General features: G+C 44.5%; 1 protein-coding gene across 1 annotated transcript in view; it reads right to left on the bottom strand.

Moving 5' to 3' along the window:
* Nucleotides 1-24704, bottom strand: part of KSR2 (kinase suppressor of ras 2) — a gene marked incomplete at both ends in the record, with an annotated part of 397529 nt that overhangs the window by 224683 nt on the left and 148142 nt on the right. Inside the window, one exon of the mRNA XM_082668163.1 lies at nucleotides 21576-22089. Within this exon, the coding sequence (XP_082524289.1) occupies nucleotides 21576-22089 (514 nt within the window). The remainder of the gene's footprint in view (nucleotides 1-21575; nucleotides 22090-24704) is intronic.

Here is a 24704-nt window from a genome sequence, read left to right as displayed (position 1 = left end):
CCCCTATTATCTTAAATCAAAGTGCTGGGCAGCTGCCCCCTATGACTCATGTTGCCATCTAGGAGCTAAGCACAGTGGTGAAGTTGGCCCTGGAAGGAACTTTTCTGTCTCCCCATTTATCACAATAAAAGGTTCGATTTCAAATTCTATCAAACAGGTCAGATAGCAAGATAGAGAATAGTGCCTCCTGTTTGTTTTTTCCAGAAATGACACCACCCTCTCGAGTGAATAGATCTGGGGCATTTAATTTGGCAACCAAGTGACATTCCCTCCCAGAAGGCTGGTGCCTGCCAGTGGCAGAGCAAAGAGAGGGAGTGGAGAAGCAAAAACGCAACATCATTACCACAAAGCAAGTTAAAAAGGACACGTAAGTTCTACTCAACAAATGAGGTCCGGCAGGCAACCTTGCAGTTTCCTGTATCTAAGATGGACTTTTATTCCTAGGCACCTCAATCCTGAGTCTAATTCTAATGCTTTTCCTGTTATCACGGTAATTATAATAATTATCATTATACATTCAAAAGGATGCATGAATGAATGAATGAAACTCAATCATCAAATCCGTGTGGCATACAGAGGTACAGAGTGTCAGGTGGGGCGTGATTTCACTCTGTGAACACACAGCACCCATACCAGTACCGCGCAAAATGTATCACTCCACTTGTGGCCAAGCAGCCCTCGGTCTGCATAAACAGTGGGCCTATGGGATGACACTCCCAGATGATTTGGGGAAAGTGCATCTGTGAGATAATCACAGCACCGCAAAACCACAGGGTGCCCTATAATAGTTGCTAAGAAATACATTTAACAGGTTAAGGGTAACACTCTTCCTCTAGCTTTTTCTTACCTGTGTTTGTTTCATATTTGAAGTCATATCCCCCTCAAGAGTAGACGCATTTGCTCTAATAAATAAAATGAACAGCTTTGGGGAGGGATGGAAATGCATGAACATTAATTAATCGAACATTTCAGTTTCAATTGACTGACAGTGGCTTTTCCAAGCTGTCGTGTTGAGAAGGATTCTGAAGTCATACCAGGGTCCATGAAAAATGCCTGCCTCTGGAACTGGAGGGGGAATGGCCAGCCTTACACATACACCAGATACGCCAACCCTACCTTTGGTCATTTGACCATAGTTGGATCAGGTCAAGTGGGTATTAAAATTTCTCCCCATTCTCTGTGCGCAGCCAACTCAATCACATCCCACAACGTGCCATTAAAATGTCACCTAATATGACTTATTTACTTGAGGTTTCCTTGGCACTGCTCCCTTCTGCTTGGGGAAAATGAATGTTCCTTTGTTCGAAAATGTAAAGTGATCGACTCTGTAAACTCTACTCTTTCTTTAGCACTTTTGACACTGACTAGGGGAACTTGTCTCCACGTTCATCTCTGTCCACCATGCTCGTCCCTGTGCCTGGTCCATGGAAGGGACCCAGTAAATATTTGTTGAATTCATCTTGCATTTGAACAAATTCCGTCCCATCCTTATCTCATCCCAAGAACTTTTAAAACTAATAAGGAGTACGGACAGATTTCTGGGGGAAATTCCAATGAGTTTATTCCACAGTAGGAGAGTCTCCTCCCTACCAAGAACCAAGCTCTGTGGCTTAGAGGGAAGCATGGAGATTAACCACCTGAGAGCCACAGGGAAGACTGTACCCCTCCTCAGCCTGTTATCCAAAATCTATATTCAACTCACAGCACAACTTTCTACCTCCATGAACTTGTGAGTGTGCTTCACCCACATTGGAAAATTAAATCTAATCTTTTGTGGTGAGAATACAACTTCAAGATGGTCCCTTCCAATCCTTAGTCATCCTCGGAATCACCTTCTCAAGCTCTGCCGTATCTGAGCACCACCTTACTTACTCACAGTTTCTTTACACTGACTTAGCCTCATCTTAAGCAACAACATCAAACGAATCCTGGATCTGATGTGTCAGCCACACTTTTTTTCTAATAACATTAAAATATTAACATAATTTAAAATGTTTCAAGTTGCCTCAGGTACCTCGTTAAGTCATCTTGCCCAGATGAGTCCCAGAGCAGCCGAATCACGGCCCTGAAGTCTCGTTCCACAAGCACACAGACACAACAAGGTGGTGACCTTTCCCCTCTCCAGGACTCCAAGCACCAGGGATTCTAACTCAAGTCCTTCCTGGGCAGAAGTCAATGCTATCTGGGAAGCAGTATAGGGCACAGCAGTAAAGGGACAGGGATTTGGAGTCAGTGCTGTGTTTAAACTCTGGCTCCCACTTACAAGCTGTGGCCGTGAGCAATCTGTCTACCCTTTCTGAGCCTCAGTTTCTTTACCTGTAAAATGGGGATAATAAGAGGAGCCACTTCATAGGGGATGCTGTGGGAATTAAATAAGAAAATGCATTTTCTGGCACAGTGCCTGGGACACCACCGGCACCCAATAAATCACTGATGCTGTTATTATTACCAACATCCAGTCATTCAACAAGTGCGCACAGTGTCTGCCATATTCTCACTAAGCACCCAGTCGTGAGCAAGACCAGCGGGGGCCACACAGCGCTAGGAGTGGGGCAAAGAGCATGTAGGGAAGAAGACAGATTAGAAAGGATTCTAAAGGGTGGTTGAAGCCCGGGTTAGGTAAGCCATGGGGAGCCATCTTGGGAGTGCTGGAAGCTTCTATGAGGGTGTAAGGAGCTGACAAAAGCCCTCCAACCCTGCCCAGAGCACAAGATCAGGGAAGGGTTCAGGAGGAAGCTGAGATACATAGTTAGATGGACATATTTTAGGTATGACAATTTTTTTTTTTTTTTTTGCGGTACGCGGGCCTCTCACTGTTGTGGCCTCTCCCGTTGAGGAGCACAGGCTCCGGACGCGCAGGCTCAGCGGCCATGGCTCACGGGGCCAGCCGCTCCGCGGCACGTGGTATCTTCCCAGACCGGGGCACAAACCCGTGTCCCCTGCATCGGCAGGCGGACTCTCAACCACTGCGCCACCAGGGAAGCCCTAGGTATGACTATTTTTAATTGATAGAACCTGGCCTATTCCAGCCAGATAAGGATAATGACAAGGATAAAGACCAGGAAGGCAATAATACCAGCTCAACACAAGCACTGTCCCGGCAAGCTTGACTTCAGCTGCTGTTTCTGGGGGGCCTCTTGGGCAGTCCCTCTCCGAGAATCCCCAGTCTTGTCATCCATCTAAGACGAAGAAGTAGAGCAAGAGGACAGTGCTGCCTTACCACGTGCCCCCGCTGGCTCTGGAAACTTACCTGATGGTCAAGGGAAAAAGGCAAACAGGTGGCAGCACCAGCCCGATACGAAATTTGACTTGATGGACTCCAGAAAGACACGCCCCCCCGGGACCAAAATGTCTCCATCACCAATCTCAGTGCCTGAGTCTTCCCCTTATCCTTGAAAAGACTGCAATCTCAAGGAGATCCTACCTCCCCCGTTAAAATACAAATACTCTTGGCCCCGCAATTCTATTTCAAAGGATGTTTTGGAAAGAAACACTTGCATGTAGGCACAAGGAAACGAGTATGAGAATTTTCATTGCAACACTGGTTGCAATACTAAAGGCTTAAAAGCAACCTAGATGTCCATCAACAGGGGAATCAGTAAATATGTAACTATGGTATATTTGTACAATGGAATATTATACAGCAGTTGAAAGTAAATAACATGGAGTTATGTATATATCAGCATGGAGATCTCACAAACATGCTGAGTGAAGAAAGGCAAGAAACAATGATATATACGTATTTACAGCTATGTAAAAAGTTTCAGTACACAGAATAATACGTACACACACACAGGAAGGACACACTCCGAAATGAATTTGTGGCTGCCTCTGAGAAGAGGTGGCAGGAATGAGGTTGAGTTTTCAGAGGGATCTTCAAGTTTATCTGTCAATATTCGTTGTTATTGTTGGGGGGAAATGGCAATGCAAATAGAACAAAATGTTAATGTATGTTCATTCTGAGTAGTGGAAAGCTAAGTGTCCATTACATTAGTCACTGCATTTTTCTATATACTTTTTAATTTCTCAAAAAAATAACACCCCTAAGGGGATAACCCCTGAAGACTGTATTATATTGAGTTAAGAGTCTAGGCACAAGAAAAGAAGAAACAGCCTCTGTGCCTCTGTGACAGCCAACTGTGTCTGGCAGAGCCTGCCTGCCCACTGCTGCTAGAAAAAGATCAGGAGGTCTGAGGGTCAAGAGTTAGCATATCATAATAACACAGTGATGCCATTCATAATAGGAGCTAACACTTAACTTTGCACGAGGCATGGTGCTCAGCTCTTTACACACAGTATCTTATATGTGAAAAAAAGAACCTGCCTTCAGATAGAGATTCCACATCTTCCTATGCCAGAAAATAAGGCAACACTCAAAGAAAGATGAGAACACGTCTAAAGGATGCAGGAGCCAGTCTGAAGGGGCTTCCACTGGTAGAGCCTGAGACAACTTGAGCAGCAAGATAAATAATGATATTACGTAAAGGATTATAACCTATTGAATGAGATAAGAATCCGTGAGAGTCCACTGATATAAATCAAGAAGGAGAAGGGAAAGCTCTTCCTTTCAAATGCAGAAGAAATGATGGAATTAGAAAATGACCATTTGGAAACCATCCTAGTAATAACTGATTCAGGCAAGAATCGTCAATGGATGCTAACACAGTGGTGAAATTCTGAGGAGTAACAAACTATTTACATATTTTCCAAGTATCTCCCCACAAGATGCTTATTCATTTTAATGGGCAAAATAATAACTCTGGCAGACATCACCTTCACCAAATGATCATAATTAGCAACACCAGGAATGGGTCATATCAACACGCATTTCCTGGTGTGACGCACTGAGAACTCCATATGGCTTCTGTGGCATCCCTGCTAAACTGTATAACCTGAATCTAATCATAAGGAAACATCAGATAAACCCAAATTGAGAGACGGTCTACAAGATAAAGCAAAGAATTCTTTGTACTATTCTTGCAACCCTTCTGCAAGCTTGAAATAATTTCAAAAACATTGTTCTAAACAGACTTTAAAGGACCTTTAAAAGAGACTTCTCCCTCCCAAATATTTGAAGGCACAACCAACCCTGTCAATCTTTAAAATCTGGACAGGAGTAGAATAAGACTCACCAATGAGTCCCACTCCTCTGAACAAAAGCCATCGCTCTGCAAGAATAGTTATGTCGTGAAGAAATCCACATATCAGATAACTGAGCCAAAAGCTGTGATCAGAACGTGGTTGCTAAATATCCTACTTCACGCCTACAAAGTGTGGTTAGTCTGGTGAGTGCTTTCCTGGGGCCATAACGTTTATTCAGTCACCTGTGTGAGCTATTGAAGGGCACTGATCACCAAGCTAGACCCTTCCCCGCCAGGAATATCTGAACCTCCAGCTTCTCCGGGTCACAGTCAAGGACTCGTCTCTCCCACATAACGCAAGTAGCCAATCACCACATGTCCCAAAAAATTAAACACACAGAAATCCTAATAACAACGTCTTTAGTACACTGGTCAGGCTCCCGTCGGAGGTCCCCATCACCACTAGCCTCTGGCAAGGAATCAAGTACACCCCATCTTCACTAATGAGGTTTTGGATCACCCTCCAGCTCTGTAAGTGGCAATGGCAGGATGTGTCTTCGGATCCCAGCCCACTGCCGCCTTGATGTGCTCCCAGAGGGGAAGAGGGAAGACCAGAGGTGAGAAGAACCAGATGACAAATGGCGAGAAGCAGCAAAGGGCTCCTTTCCCGCCTCCAGGTTGACTACGATGCTAGTATACACACACAGTGATGTGTGTGGGTATATTCTGCAAATACACACACGACAGTGTACACTCATTGCACTAAACCATCGCCAATAACTCTATACTATAACTACTATAACCGTCTCCATTTTGAAGAAGAGGAAACTAAGGCTCAGACAAGTTCCATCATTTTTCCAGGGAAATTTGGCCAGGAGGTAGCATGGCTGGGATGTGAACCCAGGTCTGTTTGGCGCTATTGCCTGCACACTTAACCTTTAGGTTATACTGCTTTTCTGTCACTGGGTTCTAAAGTGGCAAGGATCTCAGATGCACGGTACAGTCCTTTTAATTAGGGGGGTGGGGGGTGGGGGTGGAGCAGAAGATCCTCTGCTGCTTGGCTGCTTTCAACCCAGCTGCTAGGTTACAAACCGAGATGGTGACCTGGGAAGTGCCAAGAGCATCGATTGAATTCTCTGCCCCCTTCACTTTATTCCCCCCATCCCCATCTGTAGGTTCTAACTGTCCCAAGCCAGCAAGCAAGCCCTCGTGCTCTCCTGTTACACCTGATATCTATAATCTTTGGTCTCTGCACCATCTGCTTGGTGCAAGCTGCATCCACCATGGCACAGTAACAAGAGCTCTGGTGTCAGGCTGGGTTCCCATCCTGTCTCTGCTGCATACAAAGCTGCATGACACTGGGCAACCTCCCTGAACCTCAGTTTTCTCGTCTGTAAAATGGGGATAAAGATGACTACCTCTCCTCCGATTTACTTTGAGAAGCAATTACCCTAACACATGCGGAGTGCCAGGTCCTCCATACATGTATTCAATAATTATCAATTCTCTACCTCCTTGAACTTACAGTGATACTTTTCCCATGTATCCATGTGTTCTGGGTCCCAAGACCCATACCAACTGTAACTGGGTTACAGACTGTGGGCTGGTTGACTTATAAGACCTTATCAGTCACATGACATGTCCCACCCCATGGGAGGAAAAGAAAGCAATGCCCCGCTTAAAGCATGACATGAACTTCTCCTTTGTTCCAACCTAGAGCTTGGCTTATGGAAGGTCTGAGATCTAGCCGAAAGGTTTTCTAGTTCAGCTCACAGGAAGGGAAGAAACAGAGGAAAGCCATGGCAATGTGACCCCTCACAGCTGCCCTGCGCGGAAGCACTCAGACAGAGCCTGGGGCCAGAGGCAACGAATTTGTAAGTTTCTTCTCTATTTCCAAATCTATTTTTATGTTTGAGCTGACTTACATTATTAAGATTATGCCTTAACAATATGCCTGTCTTCTCAAACTAGAACTGAAGCTCCTTAAAAGCAGTGGGGGCTCCTGTCAGACCCTCTTTTCTATGCCTCACAGCGTTATTAATGGATTATTTCCCTGCAGGAAACCTACAAACAACCAAGGTTATTATCATGGATTCTGATATTTTTAAAATAGAGACAATGAGTAGCACTTATTTAGCCCCTGCTATGGGTCAGGCACTGTTTTAGGCACCTGACATATATTAACTCTTCCAACAACACTATGAACTAGGTACCATATGAGCCCCATTATACAGATGAGAAAACCAAAGCTCAGAGAGGGTAATCATCTTGCCTGGGGTCACACAGCCAGGAAGTGGTGAAGTCAGGATGCAAACCAGGCCCCTTGGCTCCAGAGCCCATGGCCCCTACTCACCCCATCCCCCAACACCACCATGAACTTTGGGTTGGAAGGAACCCAGCTCTGGTACTTAACTAGTCTGAATGAGTTTGGAAAAGGCACATTCTTCCTTAAAGCCAATTTCCTTGACTGTAAAACGGAATGTTTGAGGATTAAATAAAACACACCATGTAAAGTGTCAGCATACAATAAGCAAAACAAACAAACAAACAAAAATAAGCAATACAATATGTGACAGCTATGATTTCCATTATTGTAATAATCATTCAATCGGCAAATCTTTTAACTGAGTAAAAATGCGTCCACACAGCCGTGTGTAGAAGTTAATGCGACTATATCAATGATTGATTACCTCTATTCCTGTCTTAGTTCGGCTTCCCCCAAAATCAAGTCCTGAGAGAGATTCTAAGGTGGAAGCAGGATACTTGGGAGGTGGTCCCAGGAAGCATGATGAAGTGGAAAGGTGAGGCAGGGAAGGAAGGAAAGCCCATAGAAGGTGTGTTATTGGGGGGTGGGTCTGAACCACTGTGGGCAACTGGAGTGTGGCCCGTGAGGCCCCTCTAAGAGTACGCATGTCAGAGTGGCCCCACTGAGGACATATTTATGCACGAACTCTTGTCCATATTGGGGGCATGGGCTGCCCTGCACTCAAGCAAAACATGCCCCACTGGCCCAAAGACGCCCCCAGGCAGAGGCACAGGGGCCAGAGGCAGGACTTGGTGTGCACAGGGTCTGTCCACCAAAGCTGCACGTAACATCCAGCCCAGGGGGGATGCGCTAGGCCTCTCCTGCCCCAAGAAGTGGGCAGACACAGCCTCCTCTCATTGGAAGCAACAGTTCCTATGCAACTTGTTTCTAGTCACAAGGCTAGTCGGCAGTAAAGCTGGGACTCACCTGGGCTCCTTCTAAAACTGAGAGCTACCCAAAAGGAGTTGTTACAAGGGCTCCTAGGAAACTCTCAACTCCTTAAAAAGAAATAACAAGAGACAGAGGCAGGCACTGGGGAAGCAAAATGACTCTACATAGATCAGAACAAATCTCACCTATAATAAATTCAGTTATTCCTTGTAAATAACAAGAAACTCAAACAAAATACCTGTTCCCCAAACCACAACACACCTCACCACAATAAGTCGTAATAAAATCGGCACATTGTCCAGCTACATTTTCACTGTGGAACTTCAGATCTGCTCTGTCAGTAGGAGTGTAGCAATGGATGATTCACAGGTGGTGTTTTTATAAGCCTCTGGGGCAAAAACAGAGAGATGGTCCCACTGATACTTGGGAAGCCAAACTTATTCTAAATGAGTCTCCCTGGAGTCATCACAGGACTGCAGCTTGAGGGAAAGGGAGAGGTCTCCATGAGGGTAACAGCCTACTCTTGCTCCAGCCCTGGGGGAGAGGGCCTGTAATCTAGGCCAGAGGGCACAGGTCAAGGGTGAATGGGAAGATGCGGCTGTCAACAGAACTTTCTTATGCAAAGTAATGACAAGACTTAACCAAAAAACTGATACGCATAAATTTTACAGCAGATAATTATAAATTATGTTATATATAATAAACATGCTATATATTATTATATGAATTATAAAAGCCTTTGTTAAAGACCTCACTAATTCAAAATAAGAAATTCAATGGGAATTGCAGGTGTTTAAAAATGACAGGAATTGGGGGACATCCCTGGTGGTCCAGTGGTAAAGAATCTACTTTACAATGCATGGGACAGGTTTGATCCCTGGTCAGGGAACTAGGATCCCACATGCCTCGGGGCAACTAAGCCCACGTGCCACAACCTCTGAGCTCGCACACCTCAACTAGAGAGACTGCGTGCCGCAAACTACAGAGCCCGCACGCTCTGGAACCCACGCACCACAATTACAGGACCCATGCACCCTGGAGCCCAAGCACCACAACTAGAGAAGAGAAAACCCGTGTGCCACAACTAGAGAGAAGGTCACATGCTGCAACGAAAGATCCCGCATGCCTCAACGAAGATCCCACGTGCCACAACTAAGACCCAACGTGGCCAAAAGTAAATTAAATAAATAAATAGTAAATAAATCTTTTTTAAAATAAATAATTTTTTTAAATGACAGGATTTGGGACTTCTCTGGTGGTCAAGCGGTTGGGACTCCACGCCCCGGGTTCTATCCCTGGGCAGGGAACTGGATCCTGCATGCCGCAACTAAAACCTGCATGCCTAACACCTATCCTTCTCAAATTCCTCCAAAATATAGCAGAGGGAGGAACACTCCCAAACTCATTCTACGAGGCCACCATCACCCTGATATCAAAACCAGACAAAGATGTCACAGAAAAAGAAAACTACAGGCCAATATCCCTGATGAACATAGATGCAAAAATCCTCAACAAAACACTAGCAAACAGAATCCAACAGCACATGAAAAGGATCATACACCATGATCAAGTGGGGTTTATCCCAGGAATGCAAGGATTCTTCAATATACGCAAAACAATCAATGTGATACACCATATTAACAAATTGAAGGAGAAAAACCATACGATCATCTCAATAGATGCAGAGAAAGCTTTTGACAAAATTCAACACCCATTTATGATAAAAACCCTCCAGAAAGTAGGGATAGAGGGAACTTACCTCAACATAATAAAGGCCATATAGGACAAGCCAACATCGTCCTCAATGGTGAAAAACTGAAACCATTTCCACTAAGATCTGGAACAAGACCAGGTTGCCCACTCTCACCACTCTTATTCAACATAGTTTTGGAAGTTGTAGCCACAGCAATCAGAGAAGAAAAAGAAATAAAAGGAATCCAAATCAGAAAAGAAGAAGTAAAGTTGTCACTGTTTGCAGATGACATGATACTATACATAGAGAATCCTAAAGATGCTACCAGAAAACTACTAGAGCTAATCAACGAATCTGGTAAAGTAGCAGGATACAAAATTAATGCACAGAAATCTCTTGCATTCCTATACACTAACGATGAAACATCTGAAAGTGAAATTAAGAAAACACTCCCAGGGCTTCCCTGGTGGCGCAGTGGTTGAGAGTCCGCCTGCCGATGCAGGGGACACGAGTTCGTGCCCCGGTCTGGGAAGATCCCACATGCCGCGGAGCAGCTGGGCCCGTGAGCCATGGCTGCTGAGCCTGCACGTCCGGAGACTGTGCTCCGCAACGGGAGAAGCCACAACAGTGAGAGGCCTGTGTACCGCAAAAAAAAAAAAAAAAGAAAGAAAAAGAAAACACTCCCATTTACCACTGCAACAAAAAGAATAAAATATCTAGGAATAAACCTACCTAAGAAGACAAAAGACCTGTACGCAGAAAATTATAAGACACTGATGAAAGAAATTAAAGATGATACAAATAGTTGGAGATATACCATGTTCTTGAATTGGAAGAATCAACATTGTAAAAATGACTCTACTACACAAAGCAATCTACAGATTCAATGCAATCCCTATCAAACTATCAATGGCATTTCTCACAGAACTAGAACAAAAAAGCTCACAATTTGTATGGGAACACAAAAGACCCTGAATAGCCAAAGCAACCTTGAGAAAGAAAAACGGAGCTGGAGGAATCAGGCTCCCTGACTTCAGACTATACTACAAAGCTACAGTAATCAAGACACTATGGTACTGGAACAAAAACAGAAATATAGGTCAATGGAACAGGATAGAAAGCCCAGAGATAAACCCACGCACATATGGTCACCTTATCTTTGATAAAGGAGGCAAAAATATACATTGGAGAAAAGACAGCCTCTTCAATAAGCGGTGCTGGGAAAACTGGACAGCTACATGTAAAAGAATGAAATTAGAACACTCCCTAACACCATACACAAAAATAAACTCAAAATGGATTAAAGCCCTAAATGTAAGGCCAGACATTATTAAACTCTTAGAGGAAAACACAGGCAGAACACTCCATGACATAAATCACAGCTAGATCCTTTTTGACCCACCTCCTAGAGAAATGGAAATAAAAACAAAAATAAACAAATGGGACCTAATGAAACTTAAAAGCTTTTGCACAGCAAAGGAAACCATAAACAAGATGAAAAGAGAACCCTCAGAATGGGAGCAAATATTTGCAAATGAAGAAACGGACAAAGGATTAATCTCCAAAATTTACAAGCAGCTCATGCAGCTCAATATCAAAAAAACAAACAACCCAATCCAAAAATGGGCAGAAGACCTAAATAGACATTTCTCCAAAGAAGTTATACAGATTGCCAACAAACACATGAAAGGATTCTCAACATCACTAACCATTAGAGAAATGCAAATCAAAACCACAATGAGGCATCACCTCACACTGGTCAGAATGGCCATCATCAAAAAATCTACAAACAATAAATGCTGGAGAGGGTGTGGAGAAAAGGGAACACTCTTGCACTGTTGGTGGGAATGTAAATTGATACACCCACAATGGAGAACAGTATGGAGGTTCCTTAAAAAACTAAAAATAGAACTACCATATGACCCAGCCATCCCACTACTGGGCATATACCCTGAGAAAACCATAATTCAAAAAGAGTCATGTACCACAATGTTCACTGCAGCTCTATTTACAATAGCCAGGACATGGAAGCAACCTAAGTGTCCATCAACAGATGAATGGATAAAGAAGATGTGGCACATATATACAATGGAATATTAGTCAGCCATAAAAAGGAATGAAACTGAGATATTTGTAGTGAGGTGGTTGGACCTAGAGTCTGTCATACAGAGTGAAGTCAGTCAGAAAGAGAAAAACAAATACCATATGCTAACACATATATATGGAAACTAAAAAAAAAAAATGGTCATGAAGAACCTAGGGGCAAGACGGGAAAAAAGACGCAGACCTAATAGAGAATGGACTTGAGGACACGGGGAGGGGGAAGGGTAAGCTGGGAGGAAGTGAGAGAGTGGCATGGACATATATACACTACCAAACGTAAAACAGATAGCTAGTGGGAAGTAGCCGCATAGCACAGGGAGATCAGCTCGGTGCTTTGTGACCACCTAGAGGGGTGGGATAGGGAGGGTGGGAGGGAGGGAGACACAAGAGGCAAGAGACATAGGGATATATGTATAACTGATTCACTTTATTATAAAGCAAAAACTAACACACCATTGTAAAGCAATTATACTCCAGTAAAGATGTTAAAAAAAAAAAAGAACCTGCATGCCTCAACTAAAAGTGCCGCCGCTAAGACCTAGAGCAGCCAAATAAATAAATTACAATTTTTTAATATAAAATAAAATAAATAAAAATGAAAGGATTTTTCAAGAGAAGCTGTGGGTGAAGGGTGAAGGGTGAACTCAACTTTTTCATCTTCCGAAAGTGCAACTGACCTTGGGTGGACTTTCTAGCTCTAATCCTTCGAATCTAAAGGGGCAATGTCAACTCTGTTAATAGACCACACTGCTCGTGGTAGAATTGCCTCTGATGGGTGAATTGTACATCGAATGGGAGTTCTTGGTATGAACTTGAAACTCCTGATAAGGAATCCACAGCCTTGGGGATCCTTGAGTAGCATGACATGACCCCTGCAGGGACCCTAGGAGCTATACTGATGGAGGTTTTACGAGAGCTCTTGTCCCCTAAGCCAGGATGGTTCCCACACCTGCTTAATGTGGACCTCACCACCTTGCACCTGAATGGCCACTTGGAGGTGAGGGCGAGGAAGAGCAGCCCCCGAGGACCCACAGAAGAGACGCCTGTTGCTGCCGTGCGTCAGTCAGATGCCAAGTGTGGTCAGTATTAATCTCATGTGTCTAAATGCTTAATTAGACCTAAAAGAACCCTGTGTACGAGCCCAGTAGAAGCCTTCCTATTTTAACAAATATGCTGTGATATAAAACCGATCACTCCTCTCTTGCCCTTATAAATATAGTAGAGTTTGTCGTAATAATTAGCACAATGATCTGTAGGTGTGTGTCAGTGTGTCTGAGTGTTTGCCCATAATTAGTTTTCTAAAGTAAATGAAAAGAGCCCCCTTGAATTCTTATTTACATAAGGAATCTGTGGGGGAAAGCCTATTCTCATACAAGCTACAAATGGCACCGATATCTCAGATACAGGAATGTGCATCCACTGCAATGAAGAGTCAAGAGTGAGGATCGAGTATGGGTTCCATCCAGCCCGTTCTCTTTGCTCCCAGGTCAGCTGAGGCTTTCACACTCTGCCCCAGAAAGCAGAGATATGAACCCAGGAATGTTCTAGATGAGCTTTGAGGAGACAGAAGAATTTCTAAAAGAGATAAGGATGAAGGTCATAAAGGGAAGATTTATATTTATGCAGAACTAATAACGGCAAGTCACACTGGGAAAGCCATACAGTGTGGTTCCAATAACGAAGGAAGGGAAGTAGACATATTATAGATACACATACAAACACAACACATGTACACAAGGACTTTTATCAATGTATTAAGAGCAGCTCTAGATGTTCTCTATGGCAAGGGGAAGGGGACTTTGTGCCTGGATGGCTTACATTTTATACTGCTTTTATTTTCAGAACAAAGCTTATCTGGGAGTCACTTCTGTAGTTAAAATTATAATTGGAAATTGTGTTTTAAAAGAATTTGCAAAAAAAGGGGTATTTACAGTAGGATTCCTTTTTAATACTGAGCTACTCTTATGCATTTAAAATGTGATTCAGTTCACAGAAATCCAGTGTACCCTTTCAGATGCTCTGACAAAAGATAGCAAGTCATTTGTGTGCTGGGTGGACAAATGGGGGAATCAAAAGACAGACAACTCATCACACACTTAAGAATTGTTAGGTTTTTCCTTTTTCCAACACAGTAACCGTGGAATCCCTGGACTGAAGGCCAAGAGGACCAGAATCCCTGAGATTGCTCCCTCAACTTTTCACATGGCTGAAATCAGCGCCAGCTTACCTATGTAAGTGTGTCCACAAAGCCAGAGGGAGAAGAGAGACGGGTAAGAACACTGGGGAGACTTAGTAACCCCTAATGTTTATGCCTAAGTCTATCTATAGGATTATATCCACAGATCTATGTCAGTGTTTCCCAGCCTTTTTTCAATGACCCCTTAAAGAAGCTTTTTAGATATTTTTTTCCAATCGTGACCCCCAACTCCCAATGAAATTTTAATACCACAGATAAACTGGGTATCTATTTATGTATATGACTCTACGGAGATCTGCAAACTATTATATCAAGGTTTCTTTCCCCACCTCTCTCCCCTAAAAACCCATTTGTGCCCCGTTAGGGGTGATTTCACCCCTGTGAGAATGCATGTTATGTATGTGTGTATAAAACAAAAGGTCCAGCATATACTCTCTACTTTCTTCATCATGTGTCCTGTGTCCTCAATTTCCACAACAGTCAGGTATTACTTTTACCAGGGGAAAAAATAGGATTTTTTCCCTCTGTGTGTGTATGCATGCACGTGTATATGTGTGCGTGTTTTGGTAGTGCCACAGGAGTAAGATCACACTCATAAATTCAAATGCAAAACAAAAGAAAAGAACAAAAGGAAAAGAAGAAAGTAAAAAGGACTTTGAGAATGCATACACAGCAGGAGAGACGGTTTTGGCCAATACCAATCACAACAGTTCTGATCCAGCTCAACGTACCTGGACTGCAAGGCTACCAGTGATGAGAGACATACTATAGCTCATACAGTCTCGTTTTCTTGCCCTGCTTTTTCTACAAATGCCCATGAGGTACTACTGGGGACAGGACTGAAAGCCGAGCAGACCATCTGTTGAAAAGCACTGTGGGTACACCTGAGAGTGCCAAGAATTACTGGTCTCAAACACAGTCTTCCTCCCACCCAGCACCCACCAGGGTACTGGTGCTGGAAAGCTCACAGGAACCAATGGTTTTGAAAGATTCAGTTCTGTTCAGAAAGACCTGTGACGTCGGAAACCCCACTTCATCCCATGGAGAGGAAATAAAAGTAGGCTTAAAATTGCCAAGTTGGCAACAAAGAACCATCCCCAGCAGGGCTACCAGGGAGAAGGAGAGAAGAAACCAGACACTAAGCATACAACCGAAACCAGAATGAGCCGAGTAATTCTGCAAGTGCCTTTGGCTACATTCCACAGCGTAAAAGGCTGACTTCTCAAGCCTCCTCACCCACGCCCCAGTGGGGTTTATTCCCAAATCAAAGCTGTCCCGAGTGGGAAGAACCCCCAGAATGAAAAAAAGCACTATATACAGTTTGACCCTTGAACAACGTGGGTTCGAACTGCGTGGGTCCACTTATACATGGATTTTTTTTTCCAATAAGTCATACATGATCTGTGGTTGGAACTGCGGATATGGAAGGCCAACGATGGGACTTGAGATATGTGGATTTTGGTTTCCTTGGTGGGTCCTGGAACCAATCCCCTGTGGATACCGAGGGATGACTGTATATCTGACACAAGTTTCACAAAACAATATTAATACTTAGCCTCACTACATGCAATGCATTCCAATATAATCTAGTCTAGGATAGTCTATTTCATATTTTTTAATGCTGGTCACAGCCCACTAAAATAAGCTCCTTGAGAAAAGGGAACCCTTGTACACTGTTGGTGGGAATGTAAATTCATGCAGCCACTGTGGAAGTAATATGCAGGTTTCTCAAAAACCTAAAAATAAAACTATCATATCACCCAGCAATTCTACTCCTGGGTATATATCCAAAAAAACCAAAAACACTAATTCAAAAAGATACATGCACCCCAATGTTCACAGCAGCATTATCTACAACTGGCAGGATATGGAAGCAACCTAAGTGTCCATCAACAGGTGACTGGCTGAAGAAGATGTGGTACATATATCCAATGGAATGCTACTCAACCATAAAAAAGAACAAAATTTTGCCATGTGCAGCAAAATGGATGGACTTGGAGGGCATTATGCTAAGTGAAATAAGTCAGAGAAAAAACAAATACTGTATGATATCACTTACATGTGGAATGGAATGTAAAAAATACAACAAACTAGTGGATATAACAAAAAAGAAGCAGACTCACAGATATAGAAAACAAACTAGTGGTCACCAGTGGGGAGGGGAAGGGGGAGGGGCAACATAGGGGTGGGGCAGTAAGAGGTACAAACTATTAGGTATAAAATAAACTACAAGGATATATTGTACAATATATGGGGCATATAGCCAATATCTTCTAATAACTATAAATGGAGTATAACCGTTAAGAATTGTGAATCATTATATTGCACACCTGTAACTTATATAATATTATACAACAACTATATTTCAATTTAAAAAAGAGACCAAAAAAATAAGCTCCTTGACACTGGTCTTGGCAATGATTTTTTTGGGTATGACACCAAAAGCACAAGGAAACATAAATAAGTGGGACTATATCAAACTAAAAAGCTTCTGCATAGCAAAAGAAACAGTCAAAAGATGAAAAGGCAATCTACAGAATGGGAGAAAATACTTGCAAATCATATGTCTGATAAGGGGTTAATAAGCAAAATACGTAAGGAACTCCTACAACTAACTCAATAGGAAAAAACAAAACGGATCCAATTAAAACATGGGCAAAAGGCCTGAATAAACATTTTTCCAAAGAAGATTTACAAATTTACAAAAGGCCAACATGTATATGAAAAGGTGTTCAGTATCACTAATTATCAGGGAAATACAAATCAAAACCACAATGAGATATCACCTCACACCTGTTGGAAAGGCTACCATGTAAAAGACAAGAGATAACAAGTGTAGGTGAGGATGTGGAGAAAAGGGAACCCTTGGTCACTGTTGCTAAGAATGTAAATTGGTGCAGCCACTGTAGAAAACAGTATGGAGTTTCCTCAGAAATTTAAAAATGGAACTACCATATGATCCAGCAATCCCACTTCTGGGTATATATCCAAAGAGGATGAAGTTATCATCTCAAAGAGATATCTGCACCCCCATGTTCATTGCAGCATTGTTCACAATAGCCAAGATAGGGGAGCAACCTAAATGCACACTGATGGATGAATGGATAAAGAAAACATGGCATACACACACACACACACACACACACACACACACACACACAATGGAACATTATTCAACCACAGAAAAGAAAACATCCTGCCATTTGCAACAACATGGATAGAACTTGAGAGCGTTATGCTAAGGGAAATAAGTCAGACAGAGAAAGACGAATACTGCATGGTCTCACTTATATGTGGAATCTAAAAACATTGAATTCATATAAACAGAGAGTAGAATGGTGGTTGCCAGGGACTAGGGGTGGGAAAAATGGGGAGATGCTGTTCAGAGGGTACAAACTCCCAGTTACAAGGATAGGTTCTGGGGAATCTAATGTACCATATGTTGACTGTTTAACAATATTATATTGTTAGCATTTGAAAGTTGCTAAGAGAGCAAATCTTAACTGTTCTCACCACAGAAAAAAGGTAATTATGCGAGGTAATGGATGTGCTAACTAACCTTATTGTGGTAATCATTTCATAATACGTGTGTGTACTAAGTCATCACACTGTACACCTTGAACTTACACAGTGTTATTTGTCAATTACATCTCAATAATGCTGGGGCAAAAAACAAACAGGCAAAGGGCAGCCTGTCTCACTTCGCCCCCAGCTTGTAGATTAAAAGATCGTGTGTCTGTCAAGCCAGGTTCTGCCTTCTGGTCAAATTCCACTTCACTCTGTGATCAACACAGCGATGAGTGAGGGAGATGCACAGTCTGGGGAAACCATGGCCAGCAGACCCCAAATGTCCCTCCCACCTTCCACAGCAGCAACCTGCGTTCCTAGCCTTCCTGCAACCCTCCCCACATCCTGAGGTCTCAGCAGCCAGTCTCTCTGGCTCTCACAAAATCATAAAAATAAGGACTCCCCTGGTGGCGCAGTGGTTAAGAATCCTCCTGCTAATGCAGGGGACATGGGTTCGAGCTCTAATCCAGGAAGATCCCACATGTCGCGGAGCAACTAAGCCTGTGTGCCACAACTACTGAGCCTGTGCTCTAGAGCCCACCAGCCACAGCTACTGAGCCCACGCACCACAACTACTGAAGCCTGAGTGCCTAGAGCCCATGCTCCGCAGCTAGAGAAGCCACCGCAATGAGAAGCCCACGCACCACAACGAAGAGTAGCCCCCACTCACCGCAACTAGAGAAAACCTGTGCACAGCAACGAAGACCAAACGCAGCCAAAATAAGTAAGTAAAATATAAATAAATTTATATAAAAAACCCATAAAAATAAAGCCCAACTCCAATCAGAAAAGCATCAACCCTCTGTTAAGTCTCTGATGTCCCAAATATGTCTGGTGAAGGGGTATGTTTCCAATACAGATTTCACACAGAAGCTTGAGTAACCTTCGTAAAATCAGATCTGATCGTGTCTTCCACTTAAATCACTTTAAGGCCTTAGAAGGGAGAATCACTGCCTACAACAAGGCTTCTGCCAGGGCATACTACAGCCAGTGAGCCAAATGTAGCCAGGCACCTGTTTTTAAATAAAGTTTTATTGGAATATCACCACGGCCGCTTATTCAGCTATTGTCTGTGGCTGCTTTTGCTACGATGGCAGAGATGACACAGACCACTTGATCTGCAAAGCCTAAAACATTTACTATCTGGCCCTTTACAGAAAAAGTGTGCCCATGCCTGGCTTTCCTGTCTCTTTTTTCATCATTGTTGTAAAATATATATAACATAAAATTACCATTTTAAACATTTTTAAGGGTACAATTCAGTGGCATTAAGTACATTCACATTGTTGTGCCACCATGGCCACCATCCATCTCCAGAACTTTTCCACTTCCCAAACTGAAACTCTACCCAGTAAACACTAACTCCTCATTCCCCTCCTCCCGCCCCTGGCGACCTCTATTCTACTTTCTCTCTCTGTGAATTTGCCTATTCTAGGCACCGCACATCAGTTCAATCATACCATAGTTGTCCTTTCGTGTCTGGCTTAGTTCACTTAGCATAACGTTTTCAAGGTTCATCCATGTTGTAGCAGGTGTCAGAATTTCATTCCTTTTTATGGCTGAATAATATTTCATTGTACGGATGGACCACACTGTGTTCATCCCTTCATCTGCTGATGGACACTCGGGTTGTTTCACCTTTTGGCTGTTGTGAACAGTGCTGCCACCTGCCTAACCCAGGAGTCTCTTCTTGCATCACCTGCCTGCTCCCTTAGCCACAGAGGCCTTCCATCAGTTCCTCCAATGGGTCATGCTCCCTTCCTGAAACACCTCCCACCCCTTCCACCATCTTAATCCCTAATTAACCTTCAGTCCAAACAGTTCTTCTGGAAGTCACGCCGACCAAACCCTCCCCAGTCCCCCCACTCAGCTCCCTGCCAGTGCAAACTCAATCAGCTCCACAAGCTCTGACAGCATCCTGCACTTTCTCCTGATAGCCTGTAACACTGTTCGTAAATACTGGACATAAGATTATAACACCTGGGGCTTCCCTGGTGGCGCAGGGAAGTTGAGAGTCCGCCTGCCGATGCAGGGGACACGGGTTCGTGCCCCGGTCCAGGAAGATCCCACATGCCGTGGAGCGGCTGGGCCCGTGAGCCACGGCCACTGGGCCTGTGGGTCTGGAGCCTGTGCGTCCGGAGCCTGTGCTCCGCAACAGGAGAGGCCACAACAGTGAGAGGCGCGCGTACCGCAAAAAAAAAAAAAAAAAAAGATCATAACACCTATGTGTGGTTACTGGACTAGTGTCAGTCTTCACGAGGCCAAGGGCTATGTCTTTTTCCTTTCCATTGTACCCTGCCGACTAGCCCAGAGTCTAGGACACAACACATTTCATCAATTCTAAGATGCACACAGGATGTATCTTACGATCAACGTCTTAGATTCACCCGCATATGGTAGTGAGAGCTCACGAAACACCGGCTAAATCGTTGAAATGGAAATGCAGTGAACCGTTCCCCAGTGGTTGCCCCACCTCAGAGCTCCCAGAACCGGGGTCCACGCCTTTCACACACGACAGTTCCCAAATTTAGACTCTTCCCCGCATCTCCTCATAGGATTATCCATAACCATTTTATCTTCTATGCCTCAGATGCAATTTTGTTAAAGGTAAATATTTAAAACGTGCTACTCACTTCTGTGACCCTGTTTAGCATTTCTTCCATTTCTAATACACTGAGACCTCAAAAACCTGCAAGGGACCCAGGTCACAGTCAGCCTCTGAGGGGCCCTGGAGGGAGCTGCCCCATTTCTCTCATTAGCCAGCATACAGCCACAGATGCCGTGTCGCCCTCTGCTGGCAGCAAGTCCCACCTACGCCCCCCCCACCCCCCCACCGCCCCCACCCCCCACCCCCGCAAGTCAGAGCCAGGCACAACCCATGTCAACTTTCAGGATTTTTCTCCCCTGGGTGCCTGTGGCCCCACCTGCAGCTTCTGTGGGACGACCTTTGCTCTGACAGTCCACTCATCCGCTCCCTGAGCCCCCTCCCACCCCCAGCAGACCTGGGCATGTATCTCAGGTATAAACACAGAGCAAGTCCCAGGCACAGGGTCGGTCAGGGCAGCACCATCCAGCACCGCAGCCACGTGACACAGGCAGCCAGTCCACACTTGGAAGGTGGCCGGTACGAACTGAGCTGAGCTGCTGGTGTGAGATACCCTCCAGATTTCAAAGACTCAGTGTGGAGAAAAGAATGCAAAGTATTTCCGTAATAATACTTTACACTGATTCTACTGTGAAATGATCACGTTTTACTATATTGGGTTAAATGACATATCATGAAAGTTAATATCACTCGTTTCTTTTGACTCTTTTAAGGCAGCTACTAGAAACCGTAAGGTCGCGTATGCAGCTGGCGTCCTATTTCTAGGGGCAGCACTAGGATAGACTCTGCAGGGACTGGCAAGTTTTCCTGTAAAGGGCCGGACGGTAAAGATTGCGGCTTTTCGGGCCACCCTCAACTCGGCCATTGTAGCAGGAAAGCATCCACAGACAAAACAGAACGGAACGAATCTGGATGCGTTGCAGTAAATTCAGATTTGGCTCCTGGGCTATACTTTTCCGACCCCTACTGTACAGCATTAATAGTATTAAAAGGGGTCATTTCTGGGAAATTCTGGACCAGCCATTAGGGAAAATCCACCTTTCATTCAACTGGAGGAAGGAAATACAAGTTGATTTGAAGCTTCCCTGACTGGGAGGCTCAGCTGCCCCCGGGAACCCACCAAATGCACTCACTTGGGCGTGTGGGCCTCGTCTACGCGGTGACCCAGCTGGAACTCGTGGGACTTGCTCCGATGCAGGGCCGTGAAACCCGGGATCAGGTGGATCAGCTTCCGGGAGGAGGGCGGCGGGGTCCCCGGGGGCTTCAGCTTGTTCTTCCTCCTCATGGGTGGCGTGCCGGGCGGGGTCACGGTGGTGACGATGTTGGGGGTGCGCGGCGGGGTGCGGACCGTGTGCCGCTGCCGGGGCGACGGAGGCAGGGACCGGTGGCCCGACTCCAGTGGCAGGGGCGGGCACAGGCCCGGGTAGGCGTCCACAGTGAGCCTGTCCACGTGGGTGTACACGGGGGGCCCCGGGCTGGGGCTGGCGTGACAGTAGTGCTGGACGCACTTGGACTGGACCCTGGGGCTCTGGGAGAGGTGGGTGCGGATCCACGGGGTCGGCTCCGGGGGGCACACGGGGTTGTTCTCCTTCCCCGTCTCCGTGGTGGGCCACTGGATGGTCCAGTCTTGTTTGGAAAGGTTGCCTCCTGAGTTGGGACAAAGGAGCAGAGACGACAGATGAGCCATGAGAAAGTGGGTGAATTACACTGTAGGCACATTACCGTAGACGCGCGTTACACCGTATACACCGTGCACCGTGCGTGTGCTGATTACAGCGTGCTCTGTACGCATATTTACATAAATTATGCACGGTATGGCTGTGTGCACATTTACATAAATTATGCACGATATGTTGTACGCATATTTACATAAATTCAACCACACCCACTTGGCCCCTCCAAAAAGAATGAAATCCTTTAGTTGACCGTCTCACCATAATCCCCATTCAACAGCCTTGCCCTCCACTGTCCAGGGTTGGGGAGCCCACAGCTCAAATGTCCAAGGAAAGAGCATGGCAGGTGTGGGGAGAGGCGAGGAGGCTGGCAGGGACAAAAGCGTAGAGGTAGAAAGGAGATTTTCTTGTCTCACAACAGTTTATTAGAAAAAATGGAGCACTAAAAAAAAATCCTACTGCCTGAATGCAGCTGGAGGTGTTTTTCAGCCCTGATATAAGCTAAGTCAGAAAATAAAACTAAATCCTATAGTTCACTAACATTTTTCACTCATTTGCTGTATTAAGAGTGCAAATACGTATTTGGTCTACACATACAGACTCTCAGGCTACAACGTGCAGTCCTACATCCTCTACACTAAGAGACGTAAAAGCGTAAGGGTCGAATACTGAGACCAAAAGTTCAGGCTCCAAAACCGTCTAAGTCAGGGCAGGCACTGTCCTGGGTCCCTTTTCCGGTGTCTTCTCGAAGGCAATATATGGTGACAATGGGAAAACTGGCTCAGGAGGCTGAAGGGACAGGTGAGGGCAGACCTCCAGGCCCATGTGGATTTTATACAAAGTTCAACAGGAAGCCATTGAGGGTTTTGATCTAAAGTTCCTTTCTCTAGTTAGCATCTATCACCATACAAAGATATCACGTTATTATTGACTATATTCCCCACGCTGTAACTAGACTTATCGTGGTGATCGTTTTGTAATATATAGAAATTTCAAATCACTATGCTGTATACCAGGAAGTAACAGAGTGGTGTAGGTCAATTATACTTCAAAAGACAAACAAACTTATAGAAAAAGAGATCAAATTTGTCATTACCAGAGATAGGGGTGTGGAGGAGGGGAACTGGATGAAGGCTGACGAGAGGTACAAACTTCCAATTATAACATAAATAAGTACTAGGGATGTGCTGTACCACATGATTAATATAACTAACACTGCCATTTGTTACACAGGGATGTGGTTAGGAGAGTAGATCCTAAGAGTTCTCATCACAAGGAAAAAACTAGTCTTTTTCTTTTCTTTTGTATCTATATGAGATGATGGAGGTTCACTAAACCTACTGTGGTCATCACTTCATCATGTATGTAAGTCAAACCGTTATGCTGGACACCTTAAACATACACAGTGCTGTATGCCAATTATTTCTCAACAAAACGGGAAGATAGAGAGAGAGAGAGAGAGAGGTAATAGAGGATAGATAGACAAATAGATAATAGATGATAGATAGATAGAGGCTGCTGCTTGGACAAGGAGAACCCAGTTAAAGGGTATCACAGGGCTCCCGCTGAGAGAGGATGCTGGCTTCCACTTGGGTGGTGGCAACACAGATGGAGACAAGTCAGTAGGTATCAAGAGAGGACCACGGGGCTTCCCTGGTGGCACAGTGGTTAAGAATCCACCTGCCAATGCAGGGGACACGGGTTCGAGCCCTGGTCCGGGAAGATCCCACATGCCGCAGAGCAACGAAGCCCATGTGCCACACCTACTGATCCTGCGCGCTAGAGCCCACGAGCCATAACTGCTGAGACCGCGAGCCACAACTACTGAGCCTCCGCTCTAGAGCCCGTGCTCCACAACAAGAGAAGCCACTGCAATGAGAAGCCCGCGCACCACAAAGAAGAGTAACCCCCGCTCGCCGCAACTAGAGAAAGCCTGCACGCAGCAACAAAGACCCAACGCAGCCAAAAATAAATAAATAAATTTATTTATTTTTTAAAAGAGAGAGAGGACCACGTGGCAGGACCTGGCAGAAGGTGATCGAGTGGGCCCTCCCATCAGAGGCCAAGCTGAAATAAATCCCAACTCGTGGCCGACTGGCAATAACAATAATAATTACTATAAGGACCATGACAAGAGCTAATTTATAGAGCATTTGACAGTTTACAAAGTGCTTTCATGAACACTGACTCACTGCCCCTTTTTTAATTAAAAACAACTCATTTTGTTGTTACATATTCATTACAGAAAAATTAGGAAATTCGGATAAGGAAAAAGGCAATGTTGTTCTACAGCCGAGCCATCCTGCCTATTAACGCTCCGCTGTGGCGCCTGCCAGCTGGTTTGCTGTGCTTTTTTTTTTTTTTTTAAGAAACACCATAAGATCTTATTTAATGGTTTGTCATCTGTTTTCTTCATTTGTTATATTGGGACTGTTCCACATCTTACTTAATTTTCATAAATCTGTGTGCAAAGGGCCATTTTGATCTCTACTTTGTAGATGAGGAAATGTATGTGCAGAGATGAAGATGTTTCCAAGGTTGCAGCAGAGATGGGAGCTGGCCTCTGGGATTCAAACCCAGGATCTTGGC

Source organism: Grampus griseus, assembly GCF_964374135.1.
Source record: "Grampus griseus genome assembly, chromosome: 12".
NCBI lineage: Eukaryota > Metazoa > Chordata > Mammalia > Artiodactyla > Delphinidae > Grampus > Grampus griseus.
This window is presented reverse-complemented; position numbering and strand designations above follow the sequence as displayed.